The sequence below is a fragment of the Haemaphysalis longicornis genome, unplaced genomic scaffold, assembly GCF_048455015.1.
Source record: "Haemaphysalis longicornis isolate Haplotype H1 unplaced genomic scaffold, Haemaphysalis longicornis Haplotype H1 scaffold_1, whole genome shotgun sequence".
In the NCBI taxonomy this organism is placed as follows: Eukaryota; Metazoa; Arthropoda; class Arachnida; order Ixodida; family Ixodidae; genus Haemaphysalis; species Haemaphysalis longicornis.
The window spans coordinates 476767100-476785683 of NW_027526203.1; the positions used below are offsets into that span (position 1 = coordinate 476767100).

At 47.8% G+C, this 18584-nt stretch overlaps 1 protein-coding gene across 2 annotated transcripts in view; it reads right to left on the reverse strand.

The window, feature by feature from the left end:
- LOC144156292 (uncharacterized) overlaps positions 1-18584 on the reverse strand; it is a 47409-nt gene that overhangs the window by 16325 nt on the left and 12500 nt on the right. For both annotated transcript variants that reach the window (XM_077688243.1, XM_077688244.1), the window contains 2 exons: positions 18082-18211; positions 10836-10919 (listed from right to left, as the gene is read on the reverse strand). In XM_077688243.1, coding sequence (XP_077544369.1) covers positions 10836-10919; positions 18082-18211 — 214 coding nt within the window. The remainder of the gene's footprint in view (positions 1-10835; positions 10920-18081; positions 18212-18584) is intronic.

An 18584-nucleotide genomic window follows, 5' to 3' on the forward strand; every position in this document is an offset into this window, starting at 1 on the left:
TGGTGGGTCGCATGACCATTCCCGTTTTTCCTAATTATGTAGCTTATTTGAGCGAAGTTTACGTTAAAAGTGGTGTCAGTATGATTCTAACGAGACAATCTTTTGAATGAACCAAACTTGTGTTTTCTCTTCATGGCTCCTTTAAGGAGAGACGAGGGTCTTGAAATGAACTTTTTTATTAACCCTTTGAGGGTCAGGGCCGTACATGTACGGCATCGGCAAACACTTTCAAAATGGTCAATGACGTACATGTACGGCATTGCTTGTATCTTTAAAAAGCACGCCTTTTTTGCCAACTTCTCTTGCTTGGCCAACACTTCGAAAATGCGTTAAATATTTTTCTTGCGCCGATGGTTCTTTTTTATTTTTTTTACGATTTACTTCAGCGGCGCGCCGGCTATCGCTTGCGTATCCGATAACGAGAGGGCGCGCTTGGGCCTACCAGGCACCCGGGAGCCTCTCGCTTCTTGCGCCTGCCACAGACCAAGGTCGCCTGCAAAACTGACATGGCTGTTTTCTCCTTTCGTTTTGTATTTTATAAGCGGTGCGCCATCTATCGCTCCTGCATCCGGCCGCGCGCGCAGCAGCTGGTTTCGGTATCGTCCTTTGGGCACTTCCCGCTTTTTGCGCCCGTGAAACTGATGTCTGATTTCGATTTACTCAAAAGGTGCCCGCTTGTTACTCTGTCGTTTTTATTTACAGATTTTTCTTGTGTTACTCATGAATAAACCACATATATGTAACACAAACGATTTCACCATAAAAAAATTACGGTAATTTTTTCTTGAAATAGATTCATCCGAAGAATTTAAATCGGCAATAAAAAAATCGCCCCTGGGGGTTCGCATTTGGCGAAAAACTTCGACCTTCGTCTACGATAATGAAAATCTCTTTGCATATGTGTTTTGTTTTCCTCATTTCAAATATGGAATTAGCTTTCATGTGGCATAATTATTTATTTATTTATTTAGAGATACTGCCCATCTCGTGAGAGATCATAGCAGGTGGGCAAAAAAAAAAGTACATTGAAGTGTACATTGAAAAAGAAAATACTGGAGCCTAATTAAGTCATTTCTTACAGGCCTGAGGCGACACGCGGGTAGAAAAATCGCCTTTTTTTAAATACGTCATTTTTTTGTTTTTACTTGCATTATTATCTTTGACTGTCCCTTTTTCATGGAAAAAAATGAACAAAATTCGAACGAGAACTTGGTGAAAATCGTGTCTGAATGACTCACGGTAAGCCTAGAAATCACGCAATCAAGCTGAATTTCAGTCACTTGAGAGAGGTACAGGGGTGAGACAGCCCAAACAGATTTGGGAGCAGATTTCGGAGCAGCAAAATTTCGGTTTTGGAGCAGAAGAATCTTGATTTGGAGCAGTTAGGGAGAATTAATACACCGTCTTGTGAGCTTAAAAAATCATTATTTCAGCTATTTGCAGGGTCAAGTGCACATTTCAATCAGTTTTGAGTACACAGAACACTGAAACAGCCTTACCTGAAAGAGTTTTTAAGAGTATCACAAGGTAGTAACTGCACTACCTTTTTTCCTAACTGGTGATATTGTGTTGCGGCTGCACGCAACACTGACAACAAAACTGCCGTTAACATTAGAGTTTTAGCAGTCCGTCTGTTCTGTTGGTTACTTTGTTACCGGGTTGCCGGGACCGGTCTGCGCCTGCGCGCGCGGAAGGGTGAGGAGGCGCGGACAAGGCGAAGGCAGGCCCGCGGAACTAATCCCCCTACTTCTACGAATGCCCAAGTGCCCAGACGAGTCCCGGTCAGCACGGTAACTACGTACACGACGGAACAGACGGACTGCTAAAATTGTTATCAAATTTAAAGGAGCACTGACACCAATTTTCCGCGTTAATATTATTGCACAGTTCGCTTCCTTCACTCAACAGAATACCCTGGCTGAAATATGAGCGGCCGGCGACGCGAAGAACATAGTTTAATTTGATCTATTTATCGCGCCGACGGAGCAGCTCGCGGAGCGGCACTCAGCAAATGGACATCAGCGTGACATCATCCAGTGAAAGCCAAAAGAAATGACGCGCCAGCGCTCGTCAAAAACTCGTGACGTCACTTCATGCGCGCGGCCCCACGAGCGGCGAGCGGGCGCAACACCCTCTCAAGCGGGTGCCGGTGACATCCGCACAAAGCGGTGAGGTCAGTCAGGGATTCTGTCATATGCGCCGTTCGGGATGAAAGCGCGGGAATTTGAAACAAACGATTTTCAGGCCGTTAAATGTAATTAACTATCGCGCGCTGAAGTATTTGAAGTGCTGTTTCAGGTTCGCCAGACCATTAAGCATCGATAAAAGCAATAAAAGTGTAACATAAAATTTTCGTGTCAGTGCTCCTTTAAGGGCTCCGCAATGGTGGCGTTTTTTTTTTGCCGTTTTAATGCTAAAATTATTATTTTTGTAATCCCAGGCTGCGTTGTACGAACGACTGTAGTCACGACAACAGTTGAGCAACTTCGAGCTAACGGTTGCATAGCCCAACCAGCCTACCTGTTTCAGTCACCGGGGCGCAGGTTCACCCTATGGTCATTTGAGTAGCGTTACTGTTTAGCCACCTAGATTTTGGCATTAAATTTACTTTGCATACATCAAGTGTTATAGTCACGTTCTATGGCAACAGTGTAGTCCTGCAGCTATTGGGCGCTGCCTGAACAGGTCGCGGCGCCGCAGCACAGCCCGCAACTTTCGTGTCAACCGTTCCATCCCCGAAGCTCGCGATCGCGCTTCGAAGCACAGCAACACCTCAGCATTTTATAACACCACAACGACCCAAAAAATTCACTTCACGAACCCGATTATAGACGCGCCCCCCGCGTTTCGCAACTCAAGGACAAACCACGCCGAAGTCGTAGGCCCCACATTTCAATTAACTTTTTTTCGAGCCGCGCAGCTTCCCGTAATCTGGCACCAATCTCAAACCATATCCCCGCGTTAACGTCACTGTTCAGAGCCACAACAGATAGAATGAATAGACTGGAACCCAGCTGATAGCGTAACATAAACCAGGGAAAATATCGGCGATGCGCAATGAGCGCGTTGGTAGCAGCCAGGTCAGGCGGCGGCCATGTTTGTTGCCACAGCGATGCCTAATCGAGAAGGCGGTTTCAGCAAACCCGGACGGAAAGCGAATCGAGTTTTAGAAGCTATCGCTTGCTTCGTTTCAGTATTTCTATTTGTGCCATTTCTGTGTTTGCGATTGACCGACGATAAAAGCGGTGAACGGGATGCTGGAGGCTTTCGTCCCCGCCGAAACTGACATGAGCATCAAAATGCGTGCCCTTGAGGCTCTTCTGGAGCAGTTTGGCGCAATTTTCGCCATTTTCGTGCTTTTGGAGCAGCTTGGCGCAGGAAAATGGAATTGTATCAGAAAGGCGCAATATGCGCAGCTGTCTCACCCCTGGAGGTAGACAAAGCCTTTTTCTCTAAATCAAACCGCTCGCCAGCTTCGTATCTCCGCGCAAAAAAATTAAAAAATTTCTTCCCGCTTGTTTTGAGAGCTCCCACTGGGTATTTAAATCCCGTGACGCGAAATCGGGACCGCCATTGGCTCTCGCCGCTTGTGAGCCTCCATCACCTTTGTCGTTCCGTTCGCTACTTTGCGCTATCTTAGCAGCACTGCGCATCTGGCACAGGACGGTATCGCACAACCTGCAGTTCACTGTAGTGGAGACTGCCACTGCTCTCAGTGTTGTGGTTCAACAGGGGGCCACATTAGCTTTGAGAAAGTTCTCCAAGAACTGGGAATCTTCCCTTCAGAAGAACTGGTTAGACTAAGCAATGCAAGTGACCAGCGGAGGATCAGGCAGATGTCTGCCAGGCTAACTGCTGAGGCTAGGTCCCATCGCCACAGCCCGGTGAAACGGGCCTGTACCGAAGACTCCACCTGCAAGAACCATGAGGGCGCAACTTATGCAGCAGGAGCGTTCTAGTTTTAGTACCTCAGTGTCAGGGGTGGAACAGGGTCCATGGGTTCGGGAGCAGTCCTGGGAGCAGGCCAAAGTGCCTTTTGAAGCAGGCTTGGAGCAGCCAGAAAGGCATTTTTGGAGCAGGTTTGGAGCAGCCAGAATTGCATTTGGAGATGTAACACCATTTCACAGCATTATGGTGCCTCCCTAATCTCAGTACAGGCCGCTGTGCAAGTCCCCTGCCACGTACCTAATCTCTCCACTATTCTCACGCGTTCATGCACTGGAACCTACTCTAAACCAGGAACCGTGTTCTTGTACTATATATCTGGAGGTTTACAAAATGCGGAGTCACCTACTCTCAGCCCCAGCGAGTGCGTTGCATTATTACCATTCGAAGGCCAAACCTCACACGCAGAGTCGAAAGAGATCAGATATCAGGCCTTCCTTCGTGTCCAGCAAACAGCAGTGTTTATGTGACCCCAAGGTGGCATTCCGTAAACAAGGTGTTTGCCACAATATAAAAAGCACCGTGTCACTCTGTTCCTCCAGGGAAAAAAAACAAGAATGCGACCGTACCACAAAAATAGCCGAAAAAGCTCTATGCAAGAAATGAAAATCTTTGCAAACAGGGCTGGAAAACTACACTTTTTGCTGAACTTCACAAACAGTACTTGCTACTTTTCACTCCTTTCAACGTCTATGCAAACTACAGAAAAGCACAACCATATTGTGCTGCCAACTTTTTTTGTCACAAATAAGTTCAACGCACAACAGCTGACTAAATCCGGACGTTTCCACGCGGCGCTTCTCGGACCAGATTCGTACGCAACACCGCCGTTTATGGCGTGTTCCCTCGTTTTTTCGTGCGCTTGCAGCGTGTAATTCGTTGAGGTAAAGGTGTCAATGCATTGCGGCTTGAGACAAAAAGACGTTGTGACAGAATTGCAGTCACTAACAGCAGAGAAAACGCACCCGAAGTGAAAATACTGCGGCGGCAAACGCGCGCCTGCAAAAACAAAGCAAAAAAAATGGCGGCTCAGCCGCGCCGGCGAATCAGTGACGCGGAACGGGGGGGCTTGCTTCAACGCGCATGCTCCTGCCAATCAGCGACTCGTAAACAACCGTCGTGAAATCGGCGATAACGCTCGTTCTCCTCATGTGACGACATTTTAAAATAGCGCATTATACTCACAAAGAAGGCAGCTACCAGTCTAGCCTGAGATGGCCGCCGCCGGCAGTCTGCGAGTGCTGCGCGCACGCTAAGTTCAAACTTTTTTAGCCCGATTCTCAGCGTTTTGTGGTTCCCGCTGCGTTTACAAAATCCATTTTAAGAACTTCCCCACCAATTCAGCGGTGAAACTTCAGAGTAGGTGCTTGAAGGTACGGAGACTTCAAAAATTTTTTTTCCCGAAATGCATTTTTTTGGCGATTTTCGACCATTATAAGACCCGCTTCCCCATTAGTTCAGGCGGGTTTGGCGCAACAGGGGCGGTTCGGCGCAGGATGGCGCAGGTAAACACGTTTGGCGCTAAATGGCGCAAATGGCGCAGCTGTTCCACTCCTGCAGTGTGGACATTTCAGACTATATCCCCACGAAGTTTCATGTTTGAGCAAGAATTTTTGAACCTGCCAAAGAAATAAACTTTCAATTGTGTTTTTCTCAGTTTGTTGTTTTCGTCCGTTTTCTGAGTTTGTGCACACTTACTTTCCCACTTAAAGTTGTATCACGATGAAATTTTGCACAGATGTTCATTATAACACGTAGAGTGCACAAATCTTGTTCATTATGCAATTTGCGTGCTTAGATATTTCTGACGGTCATAAAACAAAAATATACAGAACAAGAAAAGGCACACTACCAGTCATTTTTTTCGTGGTGACGAAAATGAATACAGTTAAACCTCGTTATAACGAAATTGAAGGGGTGCCGCGATTCGCTCGTTATAGCCAATATTTCGTTATAGCCGTCACCGACCTTTACTGCAAATATTATGCATTGTAGAGACCTACAACAAAAAGCGGGTGAAATAGCATCTTGCTGCACGGCGATAGTCAGTAAAATAAACGCATTCCGGAGGTAAAAAGGAAAAGTCACGAACCTACTTTATTGCAGTTCAAAACTCGTATTTCAAACAGACTTGGCTACGAAGAAGTCCGTAAATGGACATTGATGCACCTTCCTGATGCGAGCGATGACTCCCTCAGCTGCGGCCACTACGTTCACCTTCGCCGCCCTCGTGCGCGCCGAAGTAGCGACGCAGCACTTCCACCACATCTAGTGCCTCCGACGCCGTCCATAGCGCTTCTTTTCAAGCCATATGCAACAGAGATGACGATGGACTCTCGGTTGCTCAGGATGGTGGACAGCGTACTCGTCCACACGTCAGTGTCTTGCCACCTTACCACGGAGTGCACCTTACCTTCCTTCGCGCCCAATGCGACGGCTTTTATCATAGCAGTCTTCTGTTCAAGCGTGATAGTCTTTCGCTTTCGCTTCACGCGTTGTTGGAATCACGCCGGCAGTGCGATAAAAGACAAGGCTGAAGACTGCCAACACCCACGCACACACAACTATGCCATACTACGCAGCGACGTCGGCGATACGAACAGGGGAGGGGAGGGAAGTGGGGGGGGAGGAGGAAGGCGACGCAACCGCGCGCGCCGTGTGCATTGGGGTTCTTCTCGGGCTCACCACGGATAGTCCGCGGATTCCCCGAAGCCATAGGGATACGTGGGAAAATCGAACGTCGGACTGCTTCTCGGGGAATCCGCAGTGAGTCCGACACTGTAAATCGAAGGGCCTGCCGTGCGCAGCGAGAGGAGGGTGGGGACTTCGCGGGCGCAGCGTCCGCATGGCGCGCCAGCCAACTTCGCGCGCGTGGCGGGAGTTTTGAACTGTTAATACAGTTGCCGCGTCACGCACTGTCTCAAATCCGCGTTGCGCACTGTTGTAAAATTAGCTCAAAATTTGATTTCTCCACGAAATTTGTTCGTTATATTCCGTAACGGGGAAATTTTACCTCGTTAAAACGAGGTTTCAAATACATTGGTTTCTATGGAGACTTTCAAGGGGAATTGTAATTTGCTCGTTATATCCATTATTTCGTTATAGCCCGTCTCGTTATAACGAGGTTTAACTGTATGAGGCTTTTTCAGGTAGATTTGTGCACTCTGCAGTTCATAAGGAACCAACTAGGCTATTTTAAAAGTTTCAGGAAAAATTTTTACTATAAAAAAAGTGCACAAAAGCTATTTTTCTGCAAGTCATGCTGCGTAACATTTTATCTCGAGCAACTATTACAAATCTGATTGCATATATGACTACAGGAGCTCAATCTTTACAAGCTGTGAATATTTCAGCCTCCTAACTTCATTATTAAAAAAAAAGTTGAGGAGCATGTCCCTGAGGGGCTTTTTATTCAAATTTTTTGGAAAATAAATGGTATGGATGTGTAGCTTAAAGGGACACTGAAGTGATATGTAAACATTGCGGGATTACTAGCGCAAATTGTAGTCCGGAGTCCCCAGGCCATGTTTCGACCACTCTAGGCGCGTTTACGCGATTTTATTTAGTAGAAAAACTAATTCGAAAACGCTGTCCTCCTCTCTTTACGCTCGCCCATTTTCTGTGGCGTTTTCGTGTGACGTCAGGAGGGGATGAGCTGGCAATTGGCTGCGCCACGGCTGCGCTACTGCACGGCTCCCCGGCCGACAGAGTCAGTCGGCCCAGCGTTTCGTCCGCCGGCCGCCGGCAGGTCGTCGCAATCAAGGAGGTTAAAAAAAAATTGCTTGGTCGCAATTCGTTCGCTTAGTTGAAACGAAGCCAGGACACGTTTGTGAATGGAAGAATGTGCCTTTCTTTACTTGGTTTGTTTGTACACTGTACCTAGCTCAATGTCAAGTTCGCTTCACACAAGTGCTGCACAAGCGCACATGCGACGCTTCGCTGACTGGTACGCCAGTAGGAAAATATAAGGCCTCTTGAAGGCGGGAGAAGAGTCAGCGAAGTCAATATAGGTACTAAGGAAATAAAATCAACTGATATTTTTACCGTACAGCGTAAAAATAGGGTGCGGGAAGCACTTTTTTGCGCTGGGCGAACAAGCACAGCGGTCAGCAGCACGACTACGCATCTGCGAACGCTTTTCCGTCTACGAAATGCAATTGCTAGACGTGAGCTACTGTGGAAACTCGGGCGACGCTTACTGCACGATCGCAGTACAACAAATAGTCACCTAAGCGGCTTGAAATGCCAAAACTAAATAAAAGTGTAAACCGGTTGTACAATATATACCCTATATTAGCATAGCCTTCGCGTCCCGCTCCGTAGCCTAGCAGTCTGAGGCGCTAGGAATTCATTGCAAATGTTTTGCGAGTCAAGAGTTCGAATCCCCGCCGGTACGTGCTTTTTTTTTTTTGTAAGTTAACTTTTTTGTTTTCCGCCGATGTTTTCTATATTGAGTTCACCTTTTTTGGGGCCGCAACGTTCATGGCTACACGAACTAGTTCACAAAACGCGCGCAGGCTGGCACTGGCGCGCTAGCGAGTTCTCGTTGGCGTGCTGTTGCCATAAGCACCGACTGCTTGCAGGCAGTGGGCACAGGCCAGAATGAACAGACCCTTGGCCTGGTGCGAACACGCTTTTTACGATACAGGCATGAGGGAGGCAAGCTCCAAATATGGGGGAAAAGCGCATGACATTTGGGCGTCTGCGGGTACGCGGAGGGCGTTCATGCACTGCGTAGGTCTCGGCTAGTGAATGCTACGACTACAAGCCGTCCTGGGAGGCTTATCTTGTGCATTTTACAGCCGACAACATGGAAGAAGCGCGGTACGATGATTACTGAGATATTGAGAATGCCCATCCAACAAAGCCATTGGTTATGTTTTACAGAACCGAAACCGAAACTTGTGTGATACCTTGGGCATCGTCCAATCACGGCGCCCCTCCTCTCAACGTCACAGCCTTAGTTGGTGCGGCCGCCGCAAACCGCGCATGGTAGTTTTTCTTCTTTCGCGCTTTGTAAAATAATTACCGATTTGTCAACCGGATAAACGATGAAAAGTGTGCTAATTTGAGCCAGTCTACGCAGTGCAAGCAAAAACGGGAGCTTGACAAATTCACTTCAGTGTCCCTTTAAGACGTGCCATGCATGCTGATGCTATTTGTATTCCTGTGAAGATAGTTGATTGGATAGAATTAGGCTAATTATGCCAAGTACAGTTTTCAGAAAACTTAGTAAGGTCATATTTATATTAATCATAACATTTATTTGAGACACATTGAGCCAATTACAATAGCTTCAGCATGCAGTTCATTTCATACCAAACTCAAGGGTATAATGTTTATAGAAATCCTTTGATAAAAACCTGAAAACATTTGTAAGGCTAGGCACATATGCAAAAAAAGGGAAGCTGATTTGATAAAAACCTGAAAACATTTGCAAGGCTAGGCACATATGCAAAAAAAGGGAAGCTGAGAAAATCACAGTTGAAGTTTTACTACAAGTAAACGCTTTATTTATTGAGCATGTGAAAAAGATTGTAGCTTTCTTTTCGCTCAACACGAGCGTACCAAGTTTGCTGAAATCAGTTCATGGGAAAATTATGAAATCCTCTGTACACAGATGGCACTTGGCAGAAAAACTGAACGAAAGCAAACCCAGAATGTTGCTTCAATTTTTACGCTGTTCGCAGCGCGTCGTCTCTCTTTGGCCACCAAGGCTAAGGTGTCGATCGTGCACCACATTTGTAAACATTTATTTTGTTATGTTACTGCTTCATTCGTTGCAATCAAATTGGCTCCAGGGCCATTAGCATCGTGCGAAATGAGTTGCACTGAAGGGGCTGGCAATGGCGTGCGCCACACTGTTCCGAGACGTGGGTGCGCTTGGCTAGGTGGGATAACCACGTTTTCGATTTAATCTACTCGCAGCATATCACGTCACCCCGCACATTGTGCACAGTGTGAGCATTTATCATTCTCAAATCGCTTATCTCTATGGTAACTTGCCGGGCAGGAAGCGTGCGCCGGGATGCGGGCCAACCCACTGCGACATCATTGATAACAGAATGAACACGCTTCCTTTGCTGGGCGTACGTACACCTCCTTGCATAATAGGCCCGTTTCAAATAATCACAAACTGGAATAGCGCGGCACCAACGGTGAGCAACTTCCGAGAACAGTTATTTCTTTTCAAGCACGCAGCCAGAGCTAGCTGGTCACAACCAGAGATGCCGGGGCGGAACGTACGCTACTGATTGTGGTGTTTAACACGCCGACGCAACGCAGGCGCGCCGTAGTGGAGGGCTCCGGATTAATTTTGACCACCTGGGAATCTTTAACTTGCGCCGACATCTCGTACACACGGGCGTTTTTGCTTTTCGCCTCCATCAGAAAAGCAGCTGCGGCGGCCGGGAATCGAACCCGCAACCTCGTGCTCAGCAGCGGAACGCCTTAGCCACTGAGCCGCCGCAGCGGGTCACACATACTGTTGACGCTAACTGCACCCTCAGCCTCACAATCTGCATGAATGACAGGTTTGTCACCGACTGACACAAAGGCGTATGACAACTTTGAACTAAATCTGAGAGGACAGAGATATGGAGAGGTCACGCGACCCACGGGATTACAGCAGTGCCTACGGCTGCCACATCATAAAACACTATTTGCAATAACTGCTTTAATACTACTCAGCAGTTCGTACATGTTCTGCACTTGACCTGGTTGGGTTACCATATTGATGACCAGAAGAGAGGTAACATGGCCCAGACAGGTATCAATAAGAAATGTCTATTTAAACACAAACCAGGTATTGCCACAACCAGCAGGCTCGAAGGGGAGAAACTACTTTGTGTGGAACGCATGCCACCATTGCCACCCATGGGAGAAATTACCTCCTAGGGGAGTAGCTCTGCCGCCTCCGATCTCGCGACCTCGAACGGGACCGGGATCTGCTGTAAGAATGCTTGCGACTTCGCCTGCGAGGAAGATAGCAACATAGACGTTAGGTCCTGCCCAAAAGATGTGGCAATGACAGAAGGCAGTTCAGTAGCTGCAATTTGTGCCGTACCTACAGCCCGACAACATAAACCATGTGCCAGTACTGACAAAAAGAAAAAGAAAAAAAAAGCAGACCACAAGATTAAAAGGTACGCAAACAGTCACCAGTGATACTGATAGCCACCAAGAATACTGCACTCGGCGCTTTTACATATTATTGTTGTGCAAAGACCTCGCTCGGACAAAGTAGGCTTAGCTTGACCCGATGGCGTGCAAAAAGCTGTCGAAGATTGCAGCTCCACTGGCAGAAAGGGAAGCTGCAAACTGGTGTGCCAGAAACAGCCAAGGGGATGAGAGATCATTCCACCGACAAGGATACACGCCTGGTCAGCACAACAGCTCTTCCCGGCCCCCGACCACACACGGCAAGTGTCACGGCAGTGATGCAAGCACAAACTAAAATGTGCTCGTGCCTTCGAGCCACAAGCGCACATCACTGAGCATGTGGCGTGTAGTAATGGCATCAGTTATTGCAGCTATGCAAACAGTGGGAACAAAATTTTGCCGTCTTGTACATACAGAGGACTACGCAAAAATGGGGCACATCACATGAGACAATAGAGAACTCATACAGCCTCATCGGTGCAAAGTGCCTCTCTCTGCTGTTGCATATGGTGTCACATAGATCTTTGGGAACCAGTTATGTGGACTCAAGATTTCAGTGGACAATTGCATGTGGGTGCTATCATGGAAGTTTAAAAAGCACGAGTACCAGACCGGAGAACAGAAACGCATATACAGAAGTAGTACCCTTATTCTTTGACTTTCACGGGACCGTAAAAAAAACATTGTAAAATGCGTAGAAAGCTGTGCCGGACAAAATCGATTGAAACCGCATCGGATAATAGAGGCTTTTAATGCATTGTTTCTTCGCCGGGACTTGACTAGACCATAGTAAAACCCACGGGCATAACTGGGGTTCTACTGTTGCGTGATCAGAAGAATAATTTGCAGTCCCGGTAAATTTAAATCATTTTTGTATGGTTTAGCTCTTGTGTTATTGAAAATGTTATGCTGATCATTTGAAGCCCAGCAATCATACAAAGGCCAAATCCCAAACTACCCAACTGAAACAAGAACAGTTGATATACTAACATAATCACCTTGTGAGCCAGAGCTTCAACATCACATTTAGGTGTGGTGAATGATTTACCCGTTCAATTTAAACAAAAAATGGTCAATGCAATGTCACTGATATTTCCTATCTGTACCAGCTATTTCTTACTTTACAGCGCGATCAGAGCCTTCTTACAAACCACTAATATGTCAACAATGTTGCTCTGTAGGCTCTTATTACTGCTTAGCAGGTGCAAAACTACAATAGCAGTGATGCTACCGGCTTAGGCCACTTTGGAGCAGCTTTTGGAGCAGGCAAAAATGCGTTTCAAAGCAGCAAAACCAGCTTACGGAGCAGGTGTTGATAGAAGAAATTTTAAGACACGTACTGCATTCTTGATAGATAATCGCTAAAAGCACGCCCTTCAACGATAATAAAAACCCAGAACATGGATATTTTGTCCCCATTTTTCTGCATTGAACTTTGTGCAGCAGCCTGCACAACAAAAATTAAAAAAAAAAAAAAAACAAGCTCTCATTTTTACACAATAGCAGATTTACTATGAAAAAACAAATTGCTCGTCACAACAAACATGCTATGTAAAATCGAGCGCTATTGGAAGGCTATCGGGGGAGCACTGACCAATAATATCAGTAGCGCCAGGGCTTTGACTGCATATTTGAACATCACGCTGCTCCCCGGCCGTATTGCACATGCATCACTATTTAGCAGCGTCAGCGCTGCCACCGTAAGGGTCTGAAATGACAAGCCACCGATAGCAGCGCTATTGTTTACAAAGGCAGCGGGCAGCCATTTCTGGCAGCCAACATGCAGCACCAGGCTGAACCTTGGCCCTTTACGACACGTTTGCAACAAGCAACCAAAACGTCTCCGTTAATGACGAGGTAGCCCATTAGTCCCCTCCCCCCCCCCCCCCCCTCCTCCTACCCCGAGACTATGTTAATTCCCTGCGAGGCCACATGCGCGCATTTCACCTTCAATTTCCCCATATGTGAATTAAGACGAGCGTCGTCATATGCCTGCCGTACTCGTTAAGCTCTGAAACAAAGTCAGGCGTCGTAAAATTGCCGTACTCACTCGCCAGCGCGCGGCCCGAACTATGTCACCGTTTCCAGCCCTTGCATACTATTTTCTCCCCCCTGCACTTTGTAAATTCTCATCTGTTTACAGTAAAATCTCAATGATACGAATCTCGCGGCACCGCGAAAAATATTCGTATCATTTAAAATTCGTGTGAACAACACAGACCAAAAAACCAAGCACCAAATTTCGATTATTTCTTTTCTTACTTTCGCGTGACGAAATCCGTGACGTTTTTCTGCTTTTTTTTTAACCTCCATGTCGCCGAGCGGTACTTTCTGGACGTTCACTCACTGCAGGGGCGATTTTGCACGTGATTCGTGCGCGTTGGCGCTGTGTGCGCGATATTTTCACGCCCACGTCGGCGATTCGGCGCCCGGGACGAGCGTGGCAGTGGGAGGAGCCTGACGACTTGCGCCAACGGGAAGGCACGCGCCTCATGGCGGCATTTACGAAGTGCTTGAGACAGCCGGCTGGCTCCGCCAGAGATGTTTAGGCTTAGCACCCCGACAAATATTTCATGGGCGCTTTCACTAGCGGCGCGGATGATGTTATATAGCACCGTTTTCGTTCACATTGTTAGCTCATTTACCGCACAAGGAACTTCCTGTGTGCTTTCAGTGGCATTTTAAAGAGCGGTTAAAACGTTAAAAGCGGTCTCTTGAGCGTCCCGCACCACTTCGTGACCGAAACCGCCGCCATGCTGGCGCTGCTAGCTGCGCCCGGCAGCGTGCGAGTATGGTTTCGCGGCGGCGTCAGCGTGCTTGTGGAGTGCACGGCGCGTTTTCGCGAGCAGAAAACAGCTTGGCCGTTCCAGGAGAAAGAGCGACAAAGAGGGCAGAGGGTTCGTATGTCGTCGTAGCTTGCTCGCTCGGCAGTCGGGTGCCTCGCCGACTCGTGATTATCCACCGGGCACCGCAGGTCCGTTCGTAAGAGCCGAAACTTTTCCCATTTCAAACAGTGCAATTTTGCCGAGACTAATCAGAAATTCGTGTCATCCCGAAATTCGTATCACCCAGATTCCACTGCAACTACAACTCCTGCGTCATCTCTTGCCTACTTTTCTTAAAGCACAACTCCGCAGGCACCCGGTACATGCGTACGCTGTCGGGGCGCGTTGGCGAGCGAGTACGGCAATTTCACGACGCCTGACGTTATTCACGAGTACGGCACGGATATCACAACGCATATCGCGGCCCGAAGACCGCGAGGCGGACGGTCGCGACGGTGGCAACCGGTCTCGCGAACCCAATAGGTCTCGTATAAGGGGGCAGATTTGGCGTTGTGCGCCTACATGCGCAAAACGCATCATCGCCGTTACTAGAGTGCCTAGAATATTTCAGAAATATTCTAGGCACTCTACCGTTACCCCTACAAGGGCCAGTTTACCTTGGCTTGGCTCGGATTGCGGCCTGAAAACAGGTGTACCGCGATGTCACTTTCAGTGGGGAACCTCAAGTAGTTAGTTTCATTTCTGGGAATGTTAGTTTCAAATTTAGAGGAAATGTAGCAGGATGTAGCAGCCAGAGCACTTGGGCGCAGTTTGGCGCAATTGGCGCAGCGGTAGCATCACTGCAATAGAGCAAAATGTTTTTCAGGCAGGTGATAAAGAACCACCTTGCAGGGGTGAGACAGCTGAACTGAATCAGATTTGAGAGCAGTTTTTGGAGAAGCGAAATCTCGATTTTGGAGCAGAAGAAACTTTGATCGATTGATTGATTGTAGGGTTTAATGCGCCGACGCAACGCAGGCAATGAGGCGTGCCGTAGTGGAGGGCTCCGGATTAATTTTGGCCACCTGGGGATCTTTAACGTGCACCAAGCAGAAGAAACTTGATTTGGAGCAGAAGAACATTTATTGTTACCTTAGGAGCCTAAAAAATCGAATTTTTGGCAACTCTGAGGGGGAAAAGTGCACTTTTTATCTGTTTTGAATGTACATAACACTGAAACAGCCTTTCAATAGTTTTTTTTTTCTACCCGAGTACCACAAGGGTACGAACTGCACAATCTTTTTACAAACCATTCTTACATTATTTGGCTAGATATTGTGGACTTCCGTTGAAAATATCGAATTGAAAAACTAAGCAATCATAATGCATTTTTGTTATGTGAATGCCAACAGGAATATTTTTGTAAACCCAGACGCAGCTTTACGCACAAGTGTAGAGCCATGGCAAAAGCTGCGCAAAACGAAGTGACAGTAGTCACACCCCAAGCCCTCCCATTTCAATACCCCAACGTGCACGTTCACTTCAGATAGATGAATCATTATTACTAATGTCGTTCCGGAGATACGGTGCTCCGAAAATTGTTGTTTTTTTATCAACTTGAACAAGTCTTGTCGCCTCAGTAAACAGTATTTTTATACAGGACTTCGCAATGGTTTTCGATGGGAAAGCTTTAAAAACTCACAGAATATAACACGCACAACCCGACATTGTGACTTCCAAAAAAACTATCTCTGGGACAACTTCATGCAGGCTCTTTATAGAATGGTCAATCAAACCATTACAAACAGCACCACCTTGGAGATGCGTCAGTAAGCATTTTCCTAGACTGAAACTGATGCAAGCATTAAAATCCTGGGCTCTCACTGTTTTGGAGCAGGTTGGTGCAGGAAAACAAATTTGTATCATAACTGTGCAATTTGCGGAGCTGTCTAAACCCAAGCCTTGGCTTCCTTTTGTGGAAAAAAAAGGGCGGGAAAGTGGACTTTTTGAAATTAGATTTCAAATTATACCAACATGCGTGACCTGGCTCATGCTGAACAGTCTTGACTACATAAACTGAAATTGGCACGAAGCCTGAAAGATGAAATGCCGTATTTATGCGACTATAAGGACAGGAATTTTTTTTACCAAAATCCATGGTCTCACCCCACCTTATATTTGAGGCTCAGTATAACATGGCAATTTTGTTGTGGCAGTTTCAGTATCCCCCTTTCAACCATTTCCAAGCTTCCAAAAGAGCCCAACAACAATGCTGGAAATGTAACAAATTTCAGAAGACTTATCAACTTTTACACAAATGCAGGTTTCAGATAGTAGTTAGGAGTTTTGGCAGCAGCAAGTGTACTGACTAGCTCGCGATACAGAAGATGCCATGTCAGCAGACGCCTTCGACCATGTCAATGAGCTGTGCCAGCAGTAGTCGCTCCAAGCCAATAGTAGCTGCAAAGCTTGTAAACAAGTTGGGATGCCATTTTTCATTGTTGTAGTGCTTGGAGTCCCTGCTGCAAGATCTCTCGGTGCATCTTCTTATGCAAGTGACCAGTGCAATGGCGAGTCGTCGTTACCACTACGACGCAGCCTTCATGAGAAAAGTCAGCTAAGGCAGAAGTCACTGGAAACTGCAGGGCGGGTTGAAAGTTCGGCGATCCGGAGAACGTCTGTCATGGCGCAAACAGAAGACGTCACTTTTAGACTGCAAAACGACTAGAAGCACTTTCTGCGGACCGCGAAAGAGTGCTGACGGACTTCATCAAAAAGAGAAGAGGTTGCGGTTTGGCCCGTACTGCCGACATCGTGCACTTGAAGGCGTGCCAAATCATGAGCTTGACATCCCCGCTCTCAAGTTCAGAGCTAGCCGGGGCCGGGTTTTCTTTGCAAAGGCGATCCATGACGCAGAAGTTAAGAAAAACTAATTCCTTTTCAAAGATAGGTTATCCGCCCGCAATGCGACCACAACTTCTCACTCTGGCATATTGGCAACGCCGGCGAAACTGGCTTCTTTTGACATACTGCCGCCCCAGGCCATTCACCAAAAAGGCGATTGCCAAGTGAGCCTGCACACTACAAGCAACGAGAAAGCTAGGATATCCATGATGCTAGTCTGCACCGCCGATGGGCGGGAGTCTCCTCCCTTCATCATTCTGAACAGAGACTGTGCCCTAAAACGAGGTGTTCCCACAATGTCCACCCTCGGTCCCAGGAGAATGGGGTGGATGACGGGGACAGCTTTTTCTCGACCAGATAAAGTCTGTGTGGTGCCAAAGACCACTGCGCACCCGGAGCACCTCCTGGCTAACCCAAAACCAACGGAATTGACGAGTGGTTGTACAGCGAAGATACTTAAAGGATTGGTGTGCAGGGCGGAAAACAAAATGTAGAGAACACACACAGACATCTGGCTGCTAGAGAAACGCTACAATTTACATGCTGCCAGCCACGAATGGGTCTCCATTTTCTAAATTGGTTAGTACCAATTCGGCTGTGTTTCCAGAGGTATTACGAAAGGCGAAAGTAGCAACTGGTTCTGATAAATAGCGATTATGAAAGTTCCCTCAGCTTTCTCGCAACTCTCATATTTACTAAACTGACAAGTTTAAATCGGTGTAAATGGGAATCACTAAGCTCACGTGCCACATTGTTTCGGTGCCTGCGCTTGTGTCGCGCAGTGGTGTAGCCCCAGGCTAGCACATCAGGATGGCTAGGTTCCACTGCCTCACCCTTCGAAAGGCGCTCCTCTCCGTTTCTCCCAACTCACGGCTAAGCTGCAGCGGCAGCGGCCGCCGCTCTAGCCCGACTGTGGCCAACGCTGCTGCTGCGTTCGGGACACGGCCCCAGCAAATTCCAGGCAACGGCTGGCAGAATCTCTGGTTTCACTCTTTGTAGAGCCACGTGTGTGAATTCAAGTGACGCCGCATGGGCAATGGTTGTGGGTATCGTTTAAAGCTTTGCTTTCCAACCACCTTCACAGCATATATTGGAGCCAATTTTTTTTAAGTGGGGCTTGGAGGGGGGGGCCAAGCATCAGACAGCTGAGCATCAGCGCTCTTCATCCGACAGACATGCCTGTGCCAGTGGGTTCGACCACTGCTGGCTCTGACACAGTGTGGCACGCCCCGCAGACGCTGTTGGCTCTCATCACCGCAAGGCCACCCCGGGGTTGGAGGGGGGCCCAACAGGGCGGCGCACTCACCTCGGGCTTCGGTCTCGTGTATAGGGAGAGCGGCTGCGCGAGCGTCGTCTACCACGGTCATCGTGACGTCCATGGCCGTGTGGAGAGCGAGTCCTGCGCATCCGCTCCCTCCCTCTCATCTCCGATGGGGCTGCAGCAACAGAGCACAGGGCTTTACGTCAGCCACACCAGAATGGGCTGCACCAAAAAGCGCAATGGACGAGGGGGCAGGACCAGTGCTCGTCCTTGTCCACTGCACGCGCTCTTTGAAGGCATGAACAAACAAAGCATCATACAGCTGCACCACGCTGCTGATTCGCTGGATCACCCCAGATTCTCGCAGCCGCCACTTAGTTGAAGTAAGTGCCCAGAGCAATAGACACTTGGAGCCGCAGTTGCTCATTAACAAAGGAAATTCCAAGAGCACAAAAACGCGTGTCCACATCCAATCCACTTTCCGCACTACACAGTGACATCCCAAACCATGAATGCTGCCCTTCTGTTGTGGCTAGCCACTTGGAAGC